At 45.1% G+C, this 25,710-nt stretch overlaps 1 protein-coding gene and 4 pseudogenes across 1 annotated transcript in view; 3 read left to right on the top strand and 2 right to left on the bottom strand.

Annotated features, from left to right (window-relative positions):
• Positions 1 to 24,232, top strand: part of PPP2CB (protein phosphatase 2 catalytic subunit beta) — a 179,082-nt gene extending 154,850 nt beyond the window's left edge. Inside the window, exons 6-7 of the mRNA XM_063920016.1 lie at positions 19,168 to 19,286; positions 23,499 to 24,232. Of these exons, the coding sequence (XP_063776086.1) occupies positions 19,168 to 19,286; positions 23,499 to 23,571 (192 nt within the window). The 3' untranslated portion in view covers positions 23,572 to 24,232. The remainder of the gene's footprint in view (positions 1 to 19,167; positions 19,287 to 23,498) is intronic.
• Positions 20,108 to 20,225, bottom strand: LOC134933776 (5S ribosomal RNA; annotated as a pseudogene).
• LOC134942509 (5S ribosomal RNA) lies at positions 20,365 to 20,482 on the bottom strand (annotated as a pseudogene).
• On the top strand, positions 22,348 to 22,465 carry LOC134942498 (5S ribosomal RNA; annotated as a pseudogene).
• Positions 22,605 to 22,722, top strand: LOC134941295 (5S ribosomal RNA; annotated as a pseudogene).
• Positions 24,233 to 25,710: the final 1,478 nt, after the last annotated feature.

Raw genomic sequence — 25,710 nt, 5'->3', positions numbered from 1 at the left:
AGATATATTGCCTACTCAACTCCTTACACTTTTTCAAAACTTTTTTTTTATTTGTTTGAACTAAAATCTGTTTGTTTTTAAATGACCACGATTTATTTTTTCTATTTTCACATTATGTAAATAATAGCTATTTAAACTTGTTTTTGCACTTTTGTTGAAAATATTATACTGAATCAGGTTTAAAGAGATATTATTTACCTAATTTGATAATAAAAAAAATCAACAATTTCGGAAGCCATTTTTGGGGAAAAATATTAGCCGGTTAAGTGGTTAATGGAGGAAATCCGTTCTGCTTAAGTGCAGAACTGACTTCCTCCTGCTGCTGCTGCCCCCTGTGAGTGACGCAGTTTGTAACTGCCGACATCACTCCCGAAATTGTGCCCCAGAATGCCTTGCGAGCAGCATTCCTGGGTGCATGCACTGAAACTAAGTGCTAGGCCCCAGCGCAACTATGCTGATCTTCTTTTAATATATTTAAATTAAATATTTAAATATATTAAAAATGCTTTTTAAACTTTATTAAATGTAAAACAAGAGAAGACAGAGTATTTTTATGTAAAAAAAAAAATGTTTAATTGAGAACTCCAACAATGAAACCTTTGTGTTAAACTAAACTACAAAGTATAACTTACATGGGATACGACATGCCCTGATCCCACTAAAAATCTGGAACTGCCCTCCTTTATGCTGTTGTCTCTTGTCTGTTTCAGACAGTCATCTAATGTAAAGGAGCGGAGTAATGTCTTATGTGGATAGCCACCATTAAAATAATTTCTCTAAAGTCCTAGGGGTACTTGGAAGTATTAGTACCATGGGGTATGGATCGGGTCCATTGGAGCCTGGCACTTTAAGAAATCTTCAGCGTGTGCTGGCTCCTCCCCTCTATGCCCCTCCTGCAGACTCGGTTTAGAACTCCAGAGTGTTTTCTTCAGAAATTTGTTTTAGTTTATTTTTAGGCAGCACTGGCTGGCACCAGTCTGCCTGCGTCGTGGGACTTAGGGGGAGAATCCGAACCAACCTCTTATAGGGTTAATGGTCCGGATCCCCGCTGACAGGACAAAGCTCCTGATGTGCTGTTTCGCATACCCCAAGGGTGTGCGCACACGCCAACAGCATGCCACCACCCCTAATAGATGCTGAAGACGTGGTGCGATGAGTACAGAAACCGGGGCCCCCGGTTAGCGGGTCCTCGTGCCCGTGGCGTCATAAGGGCGCGGTGGGCACTTAGCTGTGGTTCCCTCTGCGAACACCCACACTGACGCTAGTACAGGAAGGGGTTTTAACCCCGTTTCCTGCATTTTGGACACCAGTGCCAGTATAATACATGTGAAGAGTCCGCGCGCCAATACGGCGACGGGGCTTCCCGGCGAGGGGGACCAGCGGTGAAGAGGCGCCATTTCCTGCTGCTTTAGCCTACTGACTACACGCAGGGAAGCGCTGCTCCTACACAGGTCCTCCAGAAAAACCATGTACGGTACCAGGGGGATTTCCAGAAAGGGGGAGCTTTTCTAGTATCCGAAAACCAGTTACCTTATCTAAGGCTCTGGTTTATGCCCAGCAAAGCGCTTCTTTAGCTGCGAGTCATTGTGTGCTGGTCTCATCCCTCTCTGTATCACTCCAGGCATGGTGTCTGGAGCTCTGTGTTCATATTACTGTGTTTTTCACTATTTCTGTATTATTACACTTACTATGTGTGTGTTTATCAGCATGTCTGGTAAAAAGGCTGTGTATCCATCCTGCAACACCAAGTTTTCCCTTTCTCCAGGGTGATCTTTACTATGTAATCAGTGTTTTCTCCCTTCTCTGGGAAGCAGTACACAGGAACCAGAGTGGTTAGAATCTTTTAAGGAATAATATCTAATATTCTGAATTGGCTACTGCCAGACAGGAAAGGCAAATGCTAAAGAAATCTGTGGATGATTTTGTAGTCAATGCTGCTGACCACAGACAGGCTTCACAGCTCCCCTTGCTGGTCTCACATAAACGCACACTCCCACATGTACTCCAATTTGACTCTGAAAATGACTTGCCAATTTTGCAAGAAGGTGAAGTGGAAGTATAAGGTGATAATACTCTGTCTCAGGGTGTGGAAGCCCTAATATATTCTATTCGAGAAGTCCTCAATAAACCAGATAAAGAGACAGTACCTGATGAGTTGTTTTTTAATGTGAAACCAAAATCTACTGCCACATTCCCTGTCTCAAAGGAATTAAACACATTTTTTAAAGAGGCATGCTAAATTCCTTCCCTTTCCCCCCTGAGGACTGGAAGGTATGGGAGAACCCTCAGATTGTGGATACCTCAGTGTCCAGGCTGTCACGTAAGATTGTGCTGCTTGTACCTGGTGCTATCTGTCTAAAAGACCCAGCTGACTGTAAAATTGAGACTACACTCAAATCCATTTACACTGCAGTGGGAGTCGCACAGAGGTCCACCATTGCTTGTGGATGGATCACAAGGGCCATAGTTAAATGATCTGGTAAATCATTGAGGGGTTTGACACTTTGCCTCAGGATGAGATACTGACTCTACTGCAACATACCCAGTATGCTGCTAACTTCATGAATGAGGCAATCGAGGAGATAGGCCTCATTAATGCCCGAACCACGGCTATGGTGGTCTTGGCCCGCAGGGCTCTGTGGCTGCTACAATGGTCAGTGGATGCTGATTCCAAAAAATGTGTGGAAAATCTTCCCTTCACGGGGAATGCCCTGTTTGGGGAGGAATTAAATAAGTGGATTTCTCAAGCAACGGCGGGTAAGTCCACCTATCTGCCGTCTGCTGTGCCTCCGGCTAGACATCCTTAACCCGGTCCCTCTCTACAGTCTTTTCGTGTGGCCAGGTTTAGAGGCAGGGCCAGGGGTGCCTCAAATGCGTCCAGAGGAAATACAGGTAAATCTCGCAGACCAGTGGCTGCTGTATCACTGAACCAGACCTCAGGTTCTTCCTTCACAAAGCCTTACCGCATGACAGTTGGCCCCAGCTGCCGAGGAACTTTCAGGTGGGTGATCGACTGCAATATTTTGCTCATGTATGGGTGGAGTCCTGCCGGGACGCTTGGGTGAGGGATCTCCTATTTCAAGGGTACTGGCTGGAATTTCAAGCACTTCCTCCTCACAGATTCTTCAGGTCACGCTTACCAGCTTCACCTGTACCAAAAGTTACCTTGCAGGACGCAATTCAAAAACTTCTACACACACAAGTGATTGTTCCGGTCCCTCCTCTGCTCGGAAGCAAGGGTTTTTATTCATTCTTTTTTTGTGGTACTGAAACCGGTCGGTTCGGTACGGCCAATCTTGAACCTCAAATCTGTGAACTCGTATCTACAGGTATTCAAGATGGAATCTCTCAATGCGGTGCTTTCTGGCCTGGAGGAAGGGGATTTTATGGTATCCATGGATATCAAGGATGCATATCTGCACATTCCGATATTGCCCCTGCATCAAGCTTATCTCAGATTCTCAATACAGGACCGTCAGTTCCAGGCCTTGCCCTTTGGCCTATCCACGGCACCGAGGGTGTTCACAAAAGTTATGGCAGAAATGATGGTGCAACTACGCTTGATGGATGAGAACATAGTCCTTGGACAATCCCTTCATAAAGGCGGTGTCCAGGGAGCTTCTGTTACAAAGCATCAGCTTGACTACAAGTCTTGTTATGGACCATGGGTGGATCCTAAATTTCCAAAAATCACACCTGGAACCGTCACAAAGTCTTCAGTTCCTGGGGATGATACTGGACACTCTGTCTCAGAAAGTATTCCTACCTATGGACAAAGCCTTGACCCCTCAGGATCTTGGTGCACCTTTGCATTCGACTACTGGGCACCATGGTGGCCTCCTACGAGGCAATCCAATACGGTCGGTTCCACGTCCGTCCGTTCCAGCTGTATCTTTTGGACTAGTGGTCGGGGGTCTCGCTGCACCAGAGTATATCCCTATCGCCAAAAAAAAGGATCTCCCTGTTATGGTGGCTACAAGTCTCTCACCTTGTGAATGGTCGGAGTTTCGGAATACAATCTTGGACTCTCCTGTCGGCGGATGCGTGCCTCTGTGGTTGGGGACTGTGACCCATTGGGCACAGTTCCAAGGTAGGTGGTAGTCTCTTCCGATAAATGTTCTGGAACTCAGGGCGATTTACTGTGCTCTTCTACAGGCATTCTCTCTCCTCCAATATCAATCCATACAGGTACAGTCAGACAACGCCACGGCGGTGGCGTACATAAACCGGCAGGGTGGAACAAAAAGCAGGGCCGCAATGCGAGAAGTTTCAAGGATACTACTGTGGGCAGAGGCCAACGCAAGGGCCATATCTGCCATATTCCGGTGGGTGGACAACTGGGAAGCAGACTAATTCAGCAAGCACGACCTTCATCCTGGAGAGTGGGGCCTTCACCCTCAGGTGTTTCAGCAGCTAGTTCAACGGTGGGGCTGCCCGCTGATAGACATGATGGCTTCTCGTCTCAACAAGAAGCTCTGTCGCTACTGTTCCAGGATGTGGGATCCACGGACTGCAGCAGTGGACACTCTGACGGTGCCGTGGACCTACCAGTTTGTCTCTCTGTTCCCTCCGATTCCTCTCATTCCCAGAGTTCTAAAAAGACTGAAAAGGGAAAGAGTTCAAGCAATTCTAATTGCGCCGGATTGGCCTCCCCGGGCCTTGTTTGTGGACCTATTGACCATGTCTCTCAAGTAGCCCTGGCCTCTACCACTTCTAATGGATCTTCTTCTACAAGGGCCGTTCGCCTATCCAGACTTACTGCGGCTACGTTTGATGGCTTGGAAGTTGAGAGGGAGAGTCTAGACAGAAAAGGTCTTCCTTCCAGGGTCATCTCAACTATGGTCCAAGCCCGATAAGGTGGTCATGTCGAAGCATTACCACCATATCTGGAAGAAGTATGCTTCTTGGTGTGACAGTAGAAAATATTCTATGGTAGATTTTCAACTTGGCGGTTTTTTGCTCTTCCTGCAAGCAGGCTTGGATATGGGCCTAAGTTTAGGCTCCATCAAGGCTCAGATTTCGGCCCTATCTATTTTCTTCCAGAGGCAGCTGGCTGTAATTCCGGAGGTACAAACCCTTTGTCCCTCCCACGGCTCCGTGGGATTTCACAGTGGTCCTGACCTTTCTCCAATCGGACTGGTTTGAACTTTTACACAGGGTGGACTTGAAATATCTTACTTGGAAGACCGTCATGTTGCTGGCTTTGGCCTCTGCTAGGCATGTGTAAGAATTGGAGGCTTTATCCTGTAAGAGCCCTTACTTGATATTTCACGAGGATATGGCGGAGCTCAGGACTTGCCCGCAGTTTTTGCTGAAAGTAGTATCGGCTTTTCACATTAACCGATAGTGGTTCCGGTATTGTCTGATACTTCGGTTGCTCCAAAGTCCTTGGACGTGGTTCGGGCTTTGAGGATTTACATCAAGAGGACTGCTCGTCACAGGAAGTCTGACTTTCTTTTTGTCCTTTACGACGCTACCAAGATTGGATTTCCTGCTTCTAAAGAATCCATTGCCCGTTGGCTCAGGCTTACTATCCAACAGGCTTATTCATCGGCAGCATTACCTCTGCCGCGTTCTATTCAGGACCACTCGACTAGGTCGGTGGGTCCCTCCTGGGCGGCTGCCTGTGGCGTCTCGGCCTTACAGTTGTGCCGAGCTGCTGCTTGGTCGGGTTCAAACACGTTTGTTAAGTTCTATAAGTTCGATACCTTGGCTGGTGAAGACCTTCAGTTTGGTCAGGTGGTTTTGCGGGGATCTCAGCATTCTCCCACCCGCTCTGGGAATTCCCCATGGTGCTAATACTTCCCAGTATCCCCTAGGACGTTAGAGAAAATAGGAATTTGATACCTACTGGTAATTCCTTTTCTCTATCGTCCTAGTGGATGCTGGGGTTCCTGAAAGGACCATGGGGAATAGCGGCTCGGCAGGAGACAGGGCACAAAAAGTAAAGCTTTAGGATCAGGTGGTGTGCACTGGCTCCTCCCCCTATGACCCTCCTCCAAGCCCCAGTTAGATTTTTGTGCCCGGCCGAGAAGGGTGCAATCTAGGTGGCTCTCCTAAAGAGCTGCTTAGAAAAGTTTAGCTTAGGTTTTTTATTTTACAGTGAGTCCTGCTGGCAACAGGATCACTGCAACGAGGGACTTAGGGGAGAAGAAGTGAACTCACCTGCGTGCAGGATGGATTGGCTTCTTGGCTACTGGACATTAGCTCCAGAGGGACGATCACAGGTACAGCCTGGATGGTCACCGGAGCCTCGCCGCCGGCCCCCTTGCAGATGCTGAAACGAGAAGAGGTCCAGAATCGGCGGCAGAAGACTCCTCAGTCTTCTTAAGGTAGCGCACAGCACTGCAGCTGTGCGCCATTTTCCTCTCAGCACACTTCACACGGCAGTCACTGAGGGTGCAGGGCGCTGGGAGGGGGGCGCCCTGGGAGGCAAATGAAAACCTTTTTTGGCTAAAAATACCTCACATATAGCCTCCGGGGGCTATATGGAGATATTTAACCCCTGCCAGAATCCGTTAAGAGCGGGAGACGAGGCCGCCGAAAAAGGGGCGGGGCCTATCTCCTCAGCACACAGCGCCATTTTCCCTCACAGAAAGGCTGGAGGGAAGGCTCCCAGGCTCTCCCCTGCACTGCACTACAGAAACAGGGTTAAAACAGAGAGGGGGGGCACTAATTTGGCGTTAGAAATATATAAAAAAGATGCTATAAGGGAAAACACTTATATAAGGTTGTCCCTATATAATTATAGCGTTTTTGGTGTGTGCTGGCAAACTCTCCCTCTGTCTCTCCAAAGGGCTAGTAGGTCCTGTCCTCTATCAGAGCATTCCCTGTGTGTGTGCTGTGTGTCGGTACGTGTGTGTTGACATGTATGAGGACGATGTTGGTGAGGAGGCGGAGCAATTGCCTGTAATGGTGATGTCACTCTCTAGGGAGTCGACACCGGAATGGATGGCTTATTTAGGGAATTACGTGATAATGTCAACACGCGCCAAGGTCGGTTGACGACATGAGACGGCCGACAAACAATTAGTACCGGTCCAGACGTCTCAAAAACACCGTCGGGTTTTAAAACGCCCGTTTACTTTAGTCGGTCGACACAGACACAGACAGGGACACTGAATCCAGTGTCGACGGTGAATAAACAAACGTATTCCTTATTAGGGCCACACGTTAAGGGCAATGAAGGAGGTGTTACATATTTCTGATACTACAAGTACCACAAAAGAGGGTATTATGTGGGATGTGAAAAAACTACCGTAGTTTTTCCTGAATCAGATAAATTAAATGAAGTGTGTGATGATGCGTGGGTTCCCCCCGATAGAAAATATGGGCGGTATACCCTTTCCCGCCAGAAGTTAGGGCGCGTTGGGAAACACCCCTTAGGGTGGATAAGGCGCTCACACGCTTATCAGAACAAGTGGCGGTACCGTCTATAGATAGGGCCGTCCTCAAGGAGCCAGCTGACAGGAGGCTGGAAAAATATCATAAAAAGTATATACACACATACTGGTGTTATACTGCGACCAGCGATCGCCTCAGCCTGGATGTGCAGCGCTGGGGTGGCTTGGTCGGATTCCCTGACTAAAAATATTGATACCCTTGACAGGGACAGTATTTTATTGACTATAGAGCATTTAAAGGATGTATTTCTATATATGCGAGATGCACAGAGGGATATTTGCACTCTGGCATCAAGAGTAAGTGCGATGTCCATATCTGCCAGAAGATGTTTATGGACACGACAGTGGTCAGGTGATGCAGATTCCAAACGGCACAAAGGTGTATTGCCGTATAAAGGAAGAGGAGTTATTTGGGGTCGGTCCATCGGACCTGGTGGCCACGGCAACTGCTGGAAAATCCACCGTTTTTTACCCTAAGTCACATCTCTGCAGAAAAAGACACCGTCTTTTCAGCTTCAGTCCTTTCGTCCCTATAAGAGTCATATCTGCCCAGGGATAGAGGAAAGGGAAGAAGACTGCAGCAGGCAGCCCATTCCCAGGAACAGAAGCGTTCCAACCCTTCTGACAAGCTCTCAGCATGACGCTGAGACCGTACAGGACCCCTGGATCCTACAAGTAGTATCCCAGGGGTACAGTTTGGAATGTCGAGACGTTTCCCCTGCGCAGGCTCCTGAAGGCTGCTTTACCAAGGTCTCCCTCCGACAAGGAGGCAGTATGGGAAAAAAATTCACGAGCTGTATTCCCAGCAGGTGATAATTAAATTACCCCTCCTACAACAAGAAAAGGGGTATTATTCCACACTATATTGTGGTACTGAAGCCAGAAGGCTAGGTGAGACCTATTCTAAATCTAAAAAAATTTGAACACTTACAAAGGTTCAAATCAAGATGGAGTCACTCAGAGCAGTGATAACGAACCGGGAAGAAGGGGACTATATGGTGTCCCGAGACATCAGGGATGCTTACCTCCATGTCCCAAATTTGCCCTTATCACTAAGGGTACCTCAGGTTCGTGGTACAGAACTGTCACTATCAGTTTCAGACGCTGCCGTTTGGATTGTCTACGGCACCCCGGGTCTTTACCAAGGTAATGGCCGAAATGATGGTTCTTCTTCGAAGAAAAGGCGTCTTAATTATCCCTTACTTGGACGATCTCCTGATAAGGGCAAAGTCCAGGGAACAGTTGGAGGTCGGAGTAGCACTATCTCGGATACTGTTACAACAGCAGGGGTGGATTCTAAAGATTCCAAAATCGCAGCTGATCCCGACAACAAGTCTCCTGTGATTAGGGATGATTCTGGACACAGTCCAGAAAAAGGTGTTTCTCCCGGAAGAGAAAGCCAGGGAGTTATCCGAGCTAGTCAGGAACCTCCTAAAATCAGTGCATCATTGCACAAGGGCCATGGTAAAAAAATGGTGACTTCCTTCGAAGCAATTCCAGTCGGCAGATTTCATGCAAGAACTTTTCAGTGGGATCTGCTGGACAAATGGTCCGGATCGCATCTTCAGATGCATCAGCGGATAACCCTATATCCAAGGACAAGGGTGTCTCTCCTGTGGTGGTTACAGAGTGCTCATCTTCTAGAGGGCCGCAGATTCGGCATTCAGTTTTGGATGTTGGTGACCACGGAGGCCAGCCCGAGAGGCTGGGGAGCAGTCACACAAGGAAAAAATTTCCAGGGAGTGTGATCAAGTCTGGAGATTTTTCTCCACATAAATATAGCTAAGGGTAAATTTATAATGCTCTAAGCTTAGCAAGACCTCTGCTTCAAGGTCAGCCGGTATTGATCCAGTGGGATAAAACATCACGGCAGTCGCCCACGTAAATAGACAGGGCGGCACAAGAAGCAGGAGGGCAGTGGCAAAAACTGCAAGGACTTTTCGCTGGGCGGAAAATCATGTGATAGCACTGTCAGCAGTGTTTCATTCCGGGAATGGAAACTGGGAAGCAGACTTCCTCAGTAGGCACGACCTCCACCCGGCAGAGTGGGAACTTCATGGGGAAGTTTTCCACATAATTGTAAACCGTTGGGAATTACCAAAGGTGGACATGATGGCGTCCCGTCTGAACAAAAAACGGGACAGGTATTGCGCCAGGTTAAGAGACCCTCAGGCAATAGCTGTGGACGTTCTGGTAACACCGTGGGTGTACCAGTCGGTGTATGTGTTCCATCCTCTGCTTTTCATACCTAAGGTACTGAGAATTATAAGACGTAGAGGAGTAAGAACTATACTCATGGCTCCAGATTGGCCAAGAAGGACTTGGTACCCGGAACTTCAAGAGATGCTCACAGAGGACTTATGGCCTCTGCCGCTAAGAAGGGACTTGTTTCAGCAAGTACCATGTCTGTTCCAAGACTTACCGCAGCTGCGTTTGACGGCATGGCGGTGGAACGCCGGATCCTAAGGGAAAAGGCATTCAGGAAGAGGTCATTCCTACCCTGGTCAAAGCCAGAAAGGAGGTGACCGCACAACATTATCACCACATGTGGCGAAAATATGTTGCGTGGTGTGAGGCCAGGAAGGCCCCACGAAGAAATTTCAACTCGGTCGATTCCTGCATTTCTTGCAAACAGGAGTGTCTATGGGCCTCAAATTGGGGTCCATTAAGGTTCAAATTTCGGCCCTGTCGATTTTTCTTCCAGAAAGAAGTGGCTTCAGTTCCTGAAGTCCAGAAGTTTGTCAAGGGAGTATTGCATATACAACCCCCTTTTGTGCCTCCAGTGGCACTGTGGGATCTCAACGTAGTTCTGGGATTCCTCAAAACACATTGGTTTAAAACCAGTCAAATCTGTGGATTTGAAGCATCTCACATGAAAAGTGAACATGCTCTTGGACCTGGCCTGGACCAGGCGAGTGTCAAATTGGTGGTTTTTTTCTCAAAAAAGCCCATATCTGTTTGTCCATTCGGACAGGGCAGAGCTGCGGACTCGTCCCCAGTTCTCTCCCTAAGGTGGTGTCAGTGTTTCACCTGAACCAGCTTATTGTGGTGTCTTGCGCCTACTAGGGACTTGGAGGACTCCAAGTTGCTAGATGTGGTCAGGGCCCTGAAAATATAGGTTCCAGGACGGCTGGAGTCAGGAAAACTGACTTGCTGTTATCCTGTATGCACCCAACAAACTGGGTGCTCTTGCTTTTAAGCAGACTTTTGCTAGTTGGATGTGTAATACAATTCAGCTTGCACATTCTGTGGCAGGCCTGCCACAGCCAAAATATGTAAATGCCCATTCCACAAGGAAGGTGGGCTCATCTTGGGCGGCTGCCCGAGGGGTCTCGGCTTTACAACTTTGCCGAGCGGCTATTTAGTCAGGGGCAAACACGTTTGTAAAATCCTACAAATTTGATACCCTGGCTAAGGAGGACCTGGAGTTCTCTCATTCGGTGCTGCAGAGTCATCCGCACTCTCCCGCCCGTTTGGGAGCTTTGGTATAATCCCCATGGTCCTTTCAGGAACCCCAGCATCCACTAGGACGATAGAGAAAATAAGAATTTACTTACCGATAATTCTATTTCTCGGAGTCCGTAGTGGATGCTGGGCGCCCATCCCAAGTGTGGATTATCTGCATTACTTGTACATAGTTACAAAAATCGGGTTATTATTGTTGTGAGCCATCTTTTCAGAGGCTCCGCTGTTATCATACTGTTAACTGGGTTCAGATCACAGGTTGTACAGTGTGATTGGTGTGGCTGGTATGAGTCTTACCCGGGATTCATAAATCCTTCCTTATTGTGTACGCTCGTCCGGGCACAGTATCCTAACTGAGGCTTGGAGGAGGGTCATAGGGGGAGGAGCCAGTGCACACCACCTGATCCTAAAGCTTTACTTTTTGTGCCCTGTCTCCTGCGGAGCCGCTATTCCCCATGGTCCTTTCAGGAACCCCAGCATCCACTACGGACTCCGAGAAATAGAATTATCGGTAAGTAAATTCTTATTTTCTCGTAGACCGTAGGGGATACTTGGCGCCCGCCTCAGTGCTTCGTTTTTCGTGCTTACTAGGTTGTAAGTTCTTGGTTGGGTCTGCTATTGCTGTCCCTGTTCTGGTTAGCGTTGCTTTACTTAGTTCTGGTTAGGGTTGCTTTCTTTTTGTTCTGGTTAGTGTTATCCTTTGTTACTGTTGTATGTTGGGTTGTTGCCTCACCGCTATTATTGTGCGTGTTCCTTCTCTCAAAGTATGTCCGTCTCCTCGGGCAAAGTTTTCCTAGACTGAGTCAGCAGGAGGTGCATAGAGGGGAGGAAGCCAACACACAATGAAGATTTCTTAAAGTGCCAGGCTCCAGTGGACCCGATCTATACCCTATGGTACGAATACTTCCCTGTATCCCCTACGGACTACGACAAAAGGAATTACCGGTATCAAATTTCCTTATTTTAGCACTTTCAGACAAAAAGTGGAGAAAAAACTTTACCTGGCATTTGAGTGGCAGTTTTTTGTTTTTTTTCCCAGTACTAGTCTGTCCACCTCTACAGTAAAGCAAATTACTGGGTCAAGCGTATTTACCTGGTAATTTGTCGATCAACACGGGTATTTTTACTGTGTGAAAGGGTTAACCTGGGTCACAATTCCTGGGACGTCGACCCTGTTACAAACTAGCGTCGAAGTCCTGGGAATTTTGACCAGAGTTGACCCTTTTACACAGATAAAGGACCCACGTTGATCCGAAAATTACCGGGTCCAAATGCTTGATCCAGCAGTTTGCTTTTCTGTGTGAAAAGGGTATTGGTGATGGAAACAAAAATATCTGAATTTATTGACTGAACTGTATACCAAATCTGAATAGAGAACAAGTTCAGTTATAGTATAAGTATATAATAAGGACTAGTCTTTCTACTATAATAGTAATCACATAACATTTTGAAAAGTGTCTCAGGCAAAAATATATTGAAATATATATGATTCTTAGTAAAATCCCAGAAAAAGGCAGTGCTGACCTATTAAACGTCTCCAAAATCTACAATACACAGATTGAGATTTTTTTCTAAGATCTGTGTGGTACAGAATCTGTTTCCGGGAATCTCCTATAATCAAGAGTGTTGTTTATTTGTGTGTTGTCATTCCATAGTGAATAGAGTAGTTTGATTTAGTGAGAGCTACCTGCTTGTATACAGCTCTGAACAATGTATCAGCATTACTTTCTACAGCCTTCGTTTAGTATCTTTTTCTGCTGCTAATATAATTAATGATCACTATTCTCTGGTGCTAGAAGAAAAGATGTGGGTGGGCAGAAGAGGCAAGCCAACGTCAATATATTGTCTGGTGTTAAGAGCTTTATAAGCAGTTATCACAGCAGACAATCCCTTGCAAGAAATAAACAGATTTCCAGCTGCACTGTCTGATTGAACAGCTGAATGACAGACTGCTTAGTCATCCATACCAAACTCTTGTGTTTAATTGGGCAAAGTGTTGCTCTGTGCTGTGTGTTATCAGACCACCATGTGACTCTAGCTCCGCATCGATGCCATTTCTAGTGAATGAACAGAATCCACCTCTTAGCCTTCACATTTCTTCACGTCACAGGTGATTTCTTAAGTGGCACATGACCCAGATGCTTACTTGACCTTGCTCAACTGAGTGCCTCTAATAATTTACTATGCCAAGGCTGCCCCTTATTTTCTTCCTCCTGCCATTATTTGTTTACTATTGCTTCCAGGAAGCAACTTTCAGGAGTTTTTCCATACAAGATCCATCTGGCTAACTGTTGGGCATCCTGTAGAGCTAAAAATAGGATTTTAATTACCTACTGGTAAATCCTTTTCTAGTAGTCTGTAGAGGATACTGGGGACCACATTAGTACCATGGAGTATAGACAGGTCCACTAGGAGCCTTGGGCACTTTAACAAATCAATAGTGTGCTCTGGCTCCTCCCTCTATGCCCCTCCTACCAGAATCAGTCTAGAAACTGTGCCCGAGGAGACGGACATACTTTGAGATAAGGATTTAAAAGAACAGTGGTGAGATTCCGAACCAGCACACATAAACAAGAGGAAAGCCATGCTAACCAAACTTGAAACAGGAACCGCAACAGCTGAACCAACAACAATTCTTAACCAAGTAACAGTGCAGGAAAACATGAAGCACTGGACGGGCGCCCAGTATCCTCTACGTTCTACGAGAAAAGGATTTACCGGTAGGTAATTAAAATCCTATTTTCTCTTACGTCCTGGAGGATACTGGGGTCCACATTAGTACCATGGGGATGTACCAAAGCTCCCAATCCGGGTGGGAAAGTGCTGAGGTTCCTGCAGGACAGATTTACCAAACTGAAGGTCCTCAGAGGCCAAATTATCGAACTTGTGGAACTTAGCAAACGTGTTCGAACCCGACGAAGTAGCTGCTCGGCAGTACTGTAAAGCAGAGACAGCCGCCCAGGAAGAACCCACCGACCTAGTAGAGTGAGCATGTACAGATCTTGGAACCGGCAGTCCTGCCGTCGAATAAGCATGCTGCATAGTAAGCTTAATCCAGCGAGCAATAGATTGCTTTGACGCAGGACACCCAATTTTAAGGGGATCATAGAGAACAAACAGCGAGTCAGATTTTCTGTGACGAGCTGTCCGCTTCACATAGATCTTTCGAGCCCTCACCACATCGAAGGACTTTGAAGTAGTGGAGGTGTCAGTAAGCACCGGAACCACAATAGGTTAGTTGATGTGACATGCAGACACCACCTTTGGAAGAAATGGCTGACGAGTTCTGAGTTCAGCTCTATCTTCATGAAAAATCAAATAGGGGCTTTTGTGAGACCACACTCCCAGCTCCAACACACATCTTGCTGAAGCCAAGGCCAACAGTGTGACAGTCTTCCACGTAAGAAACTTCACGTCAATGTCCAGTAAAGGCTCAAACCATTCAGATTGCAGGAACTGTAAAACCACGTTGAGATCCCAAGGTGCTGTAGGAGGCACAAAGGGAGGTCGGATGTGCAGAACACCCTCCAAGAATGTCTGAACCTCCTGGAGAGAAGCCAATTGTTTCTAGAAGAAAATGGATAAGGCCAAAATCTGGACTTGTAAGGAGCCCACACGAAAGCCCACATCCACTCCTGACTGCAGAAAAAGGAGAAAACGTCCCAGTTGAAATTCTACCGCAGTATATTTCCTGTTCTCATACCAATAGAGGTATTTTTTCCAAATACGGTGGTAATATTTAGACGTTACCCCCTTTCTGGCCTGGATCAAGGTTGGAATAACCCTATCCGGGATCTCTGTCCGGGCTAGAATTTGACGCTCAGCCTCCATGCCGTCAAACTTAGCCGTGGTAAGTCTTGATAGACAAACTGCCCCTGTTGTAGAAGATCCTTGCGAAGAGGTAGAGGCCACGGGTCCTCTAGGAGCATCTCCAGTAGATCTGCATACCAGGCCTATCTTGGCCAGTTCAGAGCAATGAGAACCTTTTCCCTTTTTATTCTTTTGTGAAACTCTGGGATCATTGGAAGTGGTGGAAACACGTGCACCATCTGGTAGACCTATGGAGTCACCAGAGCGTCCACCGCCACTGCTTGTGGGTCTCTCGACCTGGAACAATACCGCTTGAGCTTCTTGGTGAGACGAGAAGCCATCAACTTATCGATTTGTGGAATTCCCCACTGACGTGTCAAGCACCCGAACACCTCCGGGTGAAGACTCCACTCTCCTGGGTGGAGGTTGTCTGCTGAAGTAGTCTGCTTCCCAGTTGTATACTCCCGGAATTAAAATTGCCGACAATGCCACAGCGTGTCTTTCTGCCCAGAGGAGAATCCTGGTTACCTCTGACATTGCTGCTCTGCTGTTTGTTCTGCCTTAATGGTTTATGTACGTTACCACCGTCACATTGTCCGACTGAACCCAAATGGCATGATCTTGAAGATGTGATGCCTGTAAAAGGGCGTTGTATATGGCCCTTAGCTCCAGAATGTTGAGTGGAAGAATGGTTTCCTGACTCGACCATTTTTCTTGGAACTGGTCCCCTTGGGTGACTGCTCCCCAACCTCTGAGGCTTGCATCTGTGGTTAGTAGAATCCAATTTTGAATCCCGAACCTTCGGCCTTCGGTCAGGTGAGAAATCTGAAGCCACCACAGAAGAGAAATCCTGGCTTTTGGCGACAGACGTATCCTCTGGTGCATGTGAAGATGCGAACCGGACCATTTGTCCAACAGATACAGCTGGAAGGGCCTTGCGTAAAACCTTCCGTACTACAGTGCCTCGTAAGAGGCTACCATCTTCCCCAGAAGGCGAATGTATAGATGCACCGATATCCGGGTCGGCTTTAGAATGTCCTGCACCATCGACAGGATTACTAAATCCTTTTCCTATGTAAGGAATACCTTCTGTGTCTCCGTATCCAGTATCATCCCCAGGAATGGAAGCCTCCGTATTGGTTACAGGTGCGATTTTGGCAGGTTCAGAATCCACCCGTGATCCTGGAGTAGTCATGTTGAGAGGGCAATGTTGTCTAGCAACCTCTCCCTGGATGGTGCTTTTGTCAGCAGATCGTCCAGATACTGTATTATGTTCACTTCCTGCCTGCGGAGGAGAAACATCATCTCTTCCATTACCTTGGTGAACACCCTTGGTGCCGTGGAGAGGCCAAATGTCAGGGCCTGGAACTAGTAGTGACAGTCTTGTAATGCAAACCTTAGATAAGCCTGATGAGGCGGCCAGTTCGGAATATGAAGGTACGCATCCTTGATATCCAGAGACACCCGGAATTCCCCCTCCAGACCTGAGATCACCACTCTGAGACTCCATATTGAATTTGAACACCCATAAGTACGGGTTCAGTGAGGTTTCAAATGGGTCTCACCAAACCGTCCGGTTTCGGTACCACAAACCGTTTGGAAAAATAACCCTTGTTTTGCAGGTGAAGTGGAACTGGAACAATAACCTGAGACTGTACCAGTTTTTGAATTGCTGCCTGTAAAGTCGTACTTGTTTATGGAGAAACTGGTAAGCCTGAATTGAAGAATCTGTGAGTTGGGAGATCCTGAAACTCCAGTCTGTAGCCCTGGGCGATAAGATCTTTGACCCAGGGATCCTGGTATGATGTTGCCCATATGTGACTGAAATATCTTAATCAGGTTCCCACCTGCCTGTCTTCCAGGCAGTGCGGTCCACCATCATGCTGAAGGCTTTGAGGAAGCAGAACCGGAGGTCTGTTCCTGTGAACCTGCAGTTGCTGGTTTTCTGGGTTTACCTCTATTGCCTTTGAAGGCTGTAGAAGAACCTTTGGATTTACTTTTAAATTTCGCTGTCCGAAAGGACTGCAGAGTAGGAGCAGAATAAGTTTTCCTAGCTGGGGCTGCTGCGGAATGAAGGTATGTAAACTTACCCGCCATAGCCTTGGATATCCACATATCCAGCTCATCTCCAAAAAGGGTCTCATCTGTGAGTGGTAGGCTTTCCACGCCTTTCCTGGAATCCGCAGTCCACTGGCGTAGCCAAAAGCCGGTACGTTAGTTGAGCAAACCCAATTTCCTTTATGGCCTCCACCATAAAATTAGCAGAGTCCTGAATATGCTGTAGGAGTAAAACTATCTCCCCCCCCCCCCCCCCCCCCCTGGATAAGGAATCTAACCCGTCAATTAGATTACCTGACCATTTTGCAGTGGCCCTAGTGATCCATGCACAAGCAATAGTGGGTCTCTGGGCCACACCAGCAGCTGTGTACAGGGAGTTGAGAGTGGTCTCAATCTTGCGGTCAGCTGTGTCCTTTAAGGAGGCTGCCCCAGACTGTCTTACGTGACAACCTAGAAACCGATGCGTCCATAATCGGTGGATTTTCCCACTTTTTCCTATCATCCTGAGGAAACGGGAAGGATGTGGGTAACCTTTTAGGGATTTGAAACTTCTTGTCAGGATTAACCCAAGTTTCTTCAAACAGGGAATTTAACTCCTTAGATGCAGGGAAAGTAGCAGAGGATTTCTTTTTTACATTAAAATAAGATTCCTCATCCGCCTCTGCCACCTTGTCAGGAATGTGCAGGACTTCTCTAATGGCTTCTATCAGGGCCTGCATGCCTTGTGACAGGGCTGCATCCACCCCTAACCCCCCTCTTCACCCTCCTCCGCGTCTGATACGTCGTCATCGGTGTCAACCTGCAGTATTTGGGCCAGAGTCCACTTTTGTGGACGAATGGCAAATGTTTGAGATGCTGGAATGGGAACTGAATCTCTAGTCATCAGGTCATCCACAGATTGTCTTAAATATTGCGTCTTTCTCATTATTTGATAATTTTTTATAAATATTTCAGATCATCCCTTTAAGGCAGGGGTGGGGAACCTTTGGCCCTCCAGCTGCTGTTGAACTACACATCCCATCATGCCCTGCTAGAGTTTTGCTATTTGGTCATGCTAAAACTAGTGCAATGTATGCTGGGATGTGTAGTTCAGCAACAGCTGGAGGGCCAAAGGTTCCCCACCCCTGCTTTAAGGGAATCCAACTATGTGGGTTCGGACCCACTAGCCTGAGAATGTGTACTATCTTGGGTACACGGTAGTGATTCCCCAGGGGAAGACGGACACTCCCTTGACATGGTAATGTGAAGGGACACACACGCAGAAAAGGTGAAAACACACTTAACCCACACAGAGCCCGCAGGGAGACTCGGGGAGACAGAGAAGATGGAGCCTGCCACACTGCGCACTGTTAGCCAAAGCAAAGCTCAGCTGGGTCGCAAACTAAGCTCCCCCCCCTCCGGTACCTCTGAGGAGACTTGGAGGAGCTGCTCTTCCCTGTGAGTCCTGTTAGCTGCAGAGGGAAAATGGCGCTGGTGAGCTGCTGGATCCGCTCATAGTGAAGCCCCGCCCCTGTGATGGTGTGCGGCCTCCCATTTTTTTATACTGGCTGAGGTGTTCTGTAAAGCTTAACAGCAGATTAGAATCAGCGGAAACACACACACATATAGCATGTACTGAGCCCCGGAGACGCAGCCTGCATGTCAGTGCTGCACTCCATACCCTGATGCCGCCATTACAGCCGGGGACCCGCTAACTGGGACGTCTGCCACCTACTCACCACTCTTCTTACTTCTGGCTCTGTTAGGGGTGGTGGCGTGCTGCTGGATTGTATGCTCGCCGTGGTGGGGCTTGCGAATAGGACCCTCAGGAGCTCAATGTCCTGTCAGCGGGGAATGGGACCATTAGCCTTAAAGGAGGTTGGGCCGTTTCCCTACATTAGGCTGTGCACTTGACTGAGTTGCCTTAAAAGTCTAAGGCAGTGTTCTTGTGTCCATTGCTTTATCTTCCCTCCTTTCCATTTTTTTTCACATGTGCTTGCATAGCAATCCCTGTGAAAATATTAATTGATTGTGCACATAAATGGAATATAAACTGAACTTCCATCTCTCCATAGAGATTAATGTTCCTTATGTGAGAATCTCTATCTTCTATTCAGCAGTCACAATAAGGAATGCAAAACAGATGCATTTAGAGAATAAAAAGTCTCTACATGCATTTGACCTAAAGTGGTGTTTGTTGAATGCAAGTTTATTCTGGGACCGGGAACATCACAAGTCAGGTGCAGTCTACATTTTTTAGCTACATTTTGATTGTCTGGAACTGTGTAATTAAGTCATTTGGTGAAATTTGATCACATTATGTGGTGTCTTCAATGGGTTTTAGTGTCTAAGTAACAATGTAAAGGAGTACATCTATTTTTTATTTTTTTTAAATAACGACATGTATGTGGCATCAGTTAATTCTCTTATTACCTTTCCCTTTCAAAAACAGGGTTACAACTGGTGTCATGACAGGAATGTGGTTACCATTTTCAGTGCACCTAATTATTGTTATCGTTGTGGAAATCAGGCAGCTATAATGGAACTGGATGACACCCTAAAATACTCCTTGTAAGTACTTTGCTTTCTTAGAAAGAAGGTTTCTCATTGTAACAGGAAACACTTCTTAAAAAAAAAAAAGGGAATTATAACATGGACAGGTTATGTTAGACATTTGTGCTTACCCAAGATATTCGCCAAGCCTGCTGTGGAACATGCAGCATTTAACTGCTTTAAGCCTTGGATGGAGATAAAGTCCCAGCCAATCCGCTCCTAACTAACATGTCACAGGCAGATTTTGAAAAATTATATATATAAGGTTGAATTTGGAACCGCACTAGTGTTAATAATCTAAGTAAGATATATGAATAGCATAAGAAAACCAATATAAATGCAGTTGAAAAAATGTGATTAGGAACTGCTACTGATTGGCGGTGCTCCCAGGAAAATTGTAGATTGGACTACAGTTGGGAAGGAGAGACAAGACAAAAAACCCTTGTTTGGGAGCACTCATTTGAATAAATTAAATTAGATTAGATGAGGTAAGTATGGAAAAAAATATAGATACGATAAAACTTAACCTTTAATTGTTTCTCAAATAAAAGGAAAAAAAGGGGAGGAGGAATAGTATGAAGAATATAGGACTCGTGTCTGGTAATTTAGCGGAAAAAACTTGTTTAACCCTTTTAGCAAAAGAGGTACAAGTGGCTAGGAGAAGGTGAAAATATTGGAAGTGATAAATTGGAAGGATATAGGTATATTCAAGTGAAATGAGTATATCCAGGACCGTCACTATTTATGCCTCAATACAAAGGTATCCAAATGGAGAGTGATATGGTAGCAAGTTTGAATGAGCAATGTTGAATGTTGTATTAGAGATAGAGGAAAAAGGGGGCCCACTGCACCTGGTATTCTCAGGGGGTTTCCCATCCTGATACTGACCAGGCCATACCTGCTTAGCTTCCGAGATCGGACAGGATCGGGCGCATTCAGGGTAGTATGGCCGTGGGCCTGGGGTGAGAAAGAAGTGAAAGAAAATAAGAGCAAGATTTCAATGTCCGTGCTGAATACAAATCCACCATGGGTGGTCCGGGAGTGTTTTTCCAGAAACAGACATAGGGGTATAGTCAGTTTTGGAGAATTAAAATGGGGCCCACTGCACCTGGTATTCTCAGGGGGTTTCCCTTCCTAATACTAGCCAGGCCACACCTGCTTAGCTTCCGAGATTGGACAGGATCGGGCGTATTCAGGGTAGTATGGCCGTGGGCCAGTGTGAGGAAAAAATTGAGTGGAAAGGGAGAATGCACTGTTTTAGTGTACTTCACACTCAACCACAACCACTGATGGTTTCGGGATAGTATTTCCAGACAATGTAAAAATAATTGGTGTCTGGGTTTAGGGAGGATGTGTATAGTTGGAGAAATTTAGGAAAGTGATATATGATGTGAGTGTGTGTGAATCATGTCACTAAATGAAAAAAAAAAAAATTTTTTGGGGGGATGTATGAAAAGGTAGAGTGAGGCTTGAAAAAAATTATATATACTCTAATTAACTGATGTAAAGGACAAAACACACAGAGTAGGTTAGTCCCTATGCGAAAGAAAATAAATGGTCATATATTATGACGGAGCTCAGGGCTGGCTCCTAAGTGACAATACTTACCTTTAATTCCTAAGTAGGAAGAAATGAATACCTCTATCTCATATCAAATATCAAATAGTCAGAGATGAAGTATGAAAAATGCTACCATAAAACATATGCATATTGAAAAAACAAATTGTATCTTTAGATCACATTTTGGTATCTGTATATAGTAATAGTAGAACCTTGGAGGCAAGGGCGGGTATGAGGACTAAGTGCCACAGATTATTACTGTAATTCAGCAAGCTGTTGTGAAACAGAAAATATAGTCTTTAGATTGCTATTGCGATATCTGTGACAAGGGTAAATAAAGTGGTGTATAATGGTCTGATGACCGTTACCACTGTCATGGGGTAAATTGACACCTCTTTACAAATTGATGATAAGTATAGGCATAATTGATGACCCTAATGGTCTGATGAAATCACCCAGTATAGGTCGTTTGTAAGGAGGAAGCACACTATTGAGCGCAAGGAACAGTGCTAAGCACTGTATAATCAGTTTAGAGCAGGGAAAAAGTTTCCGTGCTGCACTGATTTGGAGTGATGCGCCTAAGACCCAGGGTCTTAGGCGCATCACTCCAAATCAGTGCAGCACGGAAACTTTTTCCCTGCTCTAAACTGATTATACAGTGCTTAGCACTGTTCCTTGCGCTCAATAGTGTGCTTCCTCCTTACAAACGACCTATACTGGGTGATTTCATCAGACCATTAGGGTCATCAATTATGCCTATACTTATCATCAATTTGTAAAGAGGTGTCAATTTACCCCATGACAGTGGTAACGGTCATCAGACCATTATACACCACTTTATTTACCCTTGTCACAGATATCGCAATAGCAATCTAAAGACTATATTTTCTGTTTCACAACAGCTTGCTGAATTACAGTAATAATCTGTGGCACTTAGTCCTCATACCCGCCCTTGCCTCCAAGGTTCTACTATTACTATATACAGATACCAAAATGTGATCTAAAGATACAATTTGTTTTTTCAATATGCATATGTTTTATGGTAGCATTTTTCATACTTCATCTCTGACTATTTGATATTTGATATGAGATAGAGGTATTCATTTCTTCCTACTTAGGAATTAAAGGTAAGTATTGTCACTTAGGAGCCAGCCCTGAGCTCCGTCATAATATATGACCATTTATTTTCTTTCGCATAGGGACTAACCTACTCTGTGTGTTTTGTCCTTTACATCAGTTAATTAGAGTATATATAATTTTTTTCAAGCCTCACTCTACCTTTTCATACATCCCCCCAAAAAATTTTTTTTTTTCATTTAGTGACATGATTCACACACACTCACATCATATATCACTTTCCTAAATTTCTCCAACTATACACATCCTCCCTAAACCCAGACACCAATTATTTTTACATTGTCTGGAAATACTATCCCGAAACCATCAGTGGTTGTGGTTGAGTGTGAAGTACACTAAAACAGTGCATTCTCCCTTTCCACTCAATTTTTTCCTCACACTGGCCCACGGCCATACTACCCTGAATACGCCCGATCCTGTCCAATCTCGGAAGCTAAGCAGGTGTGGCCTGGCTAGTATTAGGAAGGGAAACCCCCTGAGAATACCAGGTGCAGTGGGCCCCATTTTAATTCTCCAAAACTGACTATACCCCTATGTCTGTTTCTGGAAAAACACTCCCGGACCACCCATGGTGGATTTGTATTCAGCACGGACATTGAAATCTTGCTCTTATTTTCTTTCACTTCTTTCTCACCCCAGGCCCACGGCCATACTACCCTGAATGCGCCCGATCCTGTCCGATCTCGGAAGCTAAGCAGGTATGGCCTGGTCAGTATCAGGATGGGAAACCCCCTGAGACTACCAGGTGCAGTGGGCCCCCTTTTTCCTCTATCTCTAATACAACATTCAACATTGCTCATTCAAACTTGCTACCATATCACTCTCCATTTGGATACCTTTGTATTGAGGCATAAATAGTGACGGTCCTGGATATACTCATTTCACTTGAATATACCTATATCCTTCCAATTTATCACTTCCAATATTTTCACCTTCTCCTAGCCACTTGTACCTCTTTTGCTAAAAGGGTTAAACAAGTTTTTTTCGCTAAATTACCAGACACGAGTCCTATATTCTTCATACTATTCCTCCTCCCCTTTTTTTCCTTTTATTTGAGAAACAATTAAAGGTTAAGTTTTATCGTATCTATATTTTTTTCCATACTTACCTCATCTAATCTAATTTAATTTATTCAAATGAGTGCTCCCAAACAAGGGTTTTTTGTCTTGTCTCTCCTTCCCAACTGTAGATTTTGAAAAATGACAGTTAGGAGCTGGTTGGCTGGTACTTTATCTCCTTCCACTTTATCTCCATCCAAGGCTTAGTAAATAGACCCCTGAGTCTCGTATACACATTTCCTGTTTTGTGGTAAATGTGCATATATTGTTTGAGTTTTTGCCTTTATCAGGATATATTTAGGATTTGCATTATATTTGGTCATGTTCTTTGAAGATCTTTGGCAGAGACCATTGTGTTCTGTGAACCAGGGAAAGCAAGATAAAGTAGATACCCTTCTATAAGTAACAATATATTCTAAAACTAAAAAGTACCTCTTTATCAAGTTAACGTATGACCTCTTTTATATCTTTGCAGCCTTCAATTTGACCCTGCTCCGCGCCGTGGAGAGCCGCATGTTACCCGACGCACTCCTGACTATTTCCTATAAGCAACCTTTACATATTTCCTTCATCTGTGCAATTATACTTGGCATTTAAACAATGACATAAACATGTGTCTATATATAGACATGCAAACCAAGAAAAGAAACCAAAACAAAATAATGAAAAATTGGAATCTGCTTTTACATCACCCCTGTGTTGTCTGTTCCTAGAATACACTTTTCATTTTCCCAGTTCATATTCCCAAATAGGCTAAGAAACCATCACGGACCAAAATGTGCCATACTGTTGATGAAGCATTTAGCACAATTTGAGACTGCGGTTCAGAATTGAAAACACACAGCCAGTCCATTAGTCAGTTTGCCTGCTGTATTTGTAAGTCATGTTTCCTACTGAAAAGTTCAATCGGTAAAAGGTAACTTGCAAGGCCTTTATCTCCCTTTGCACTTACTTTGTAAATTTTAGTTGTAGTGATCAGCTGGCATGACAGATACCATTTTGGAGTAATTTTTAAGAAAATACATAAGCTAACCATCCTCTGTATATTTTATTTTTCTTTTCTTTTTTCAAAAATACAGATACATTGGAGAAATTTGACCTGAGTGTTTGCCATAACATTAATGTACCTTTTTCTGTATATTTGTCAAGAAAGTGCTTGCAGCTCTTATGGTGTATTTGAACAAATAAACTTTCAATTGTAGACCTCCAGCATGTGTGAAATTTTTTTTTTTAAATGTTAAAAAATGAAAATAATTGATAAATCACATGATCCAGATGGCATTCAAACAAATCAAAGGAGTTGTGTCATAGCGAAGTGTGTTTATGGGCTTGTTTTTATAGATAAACATCTAGCCTGCCCCTTTTCATTTATCCGGTTTGGCAAGTTCAACCCTATTTGTTCCTTAGGTCTCTCTAAGGGTATTTATATGCTTCCAAAAATAGAAGTGTTAATCGTTTATTTTTATCAATTTAATAAAATGCAAAGTGAATGAACAGAAGAGAAATCTAAATTAAATCAATATTTGGTGTGACCACCCTTTGCCTTCAAAACAGCATCCGTTCTTCTAGGCACACTTGCACACAGTATTTGAAGGAACTTAGCAGGGAGGTTGTTCCAGACATATTGGAGAACTAACCAGAGATCGTCTGTGAATGTATGCCTACTGAAATCCTTCTGTCTCTTCATTTAATCCCAGACAGACTCGGCGATGATGAGATTAGGGCTCTGTGGGGGCCATATCAACACTTCCAGGACTACTTGTTCTTTACGCTGAAGATCGTTCTGCATGACATTGCCTGTATGTTTAGGATAGTTTTCTTGCTGCAGAATAAACTTGGAGACAATTTTATTCTGGCTCCCTGATGGTATTGCATGATGGATCAGTACCTGCCTGTATTTCTCAGCATTAGTGCAGTGATATTACATGTGCTCTTTTCCAGCCCTCTAGAATTACTACTGTAGCTAGCGAATGGTTGAATAGTTCTGTTAATGGTGTTACCAGAACCCCTTTAAGCTCTATTAGCAGAACCAGCCCTAGGCATAGGCAAATGCCTAAGGTATTTGGAGTTCCTAGGGGCATGCATTCCAAGCCTAGGGCCAGGGAGTGGCCTAGTGAGTGGTGCGATAGGATGTAACTTCCCTGAGCTGCCAGCGTGGCTTGATTAAAAAGTTGATTTTGGACTCCTGTGCAGCTGGTCGAGCTCCCCGTCCACTGCTACACGCCTGCAGAGTCACTGTATCGAGAAGACAACAGCCGTTGAGCCACCTGAAGTTATTACATTAACCTTGTAGTTACTAATGAACAGTGGCACATGTGGCCACTTTACAACTACCTAATGGAAACCTGGTCCATGATGCCAACATGTTATAATCCAGAACTGCAGAGTCCAGGGTACCAAAGCACATATCCAACAAATAAATTACACCTTTGATGCTGCTTGTATATGCTCCAAGGGACCATAAAGGTTAATTCCTGAATCTAAAGAGATGTACTTACATGTTGAGCTTTCTAGAACTGATTGACTCACCAGCCATTCCTATGAACGACAAAAAGTTTGGAGTAGCAGCCCTGACAGTATTTCTTGGTGGACAATGATCACTATTAGTTGTTTGAGGAAGGTAACAAAGAAACTGAGCACCAAGGTAGTTGAAAGAATTTTGATTGTAAAGAGAATATTGTTTACAG

Source organism: Pseudophryne corroboree, chromosome 1, assembly GCF_028390025.1.
Source record: "Pseudophryne corroboree isolate aPseCor3 chromosome 1, aPseCor3.hap2, whole genome shotgun sequence".
NCBI classification, from domain to species: domain Eukaryota; kingdom Metazoa; phylum Chordata; class Amphibia; order Anura; family Myobatrachidae; genus Pseudophryne; species Pseudophryne corroboree.
Note: the sequence above shows the minus strand (reverse complement) of the source record. Positions and strands in the feature narration are given on the sequence as shown.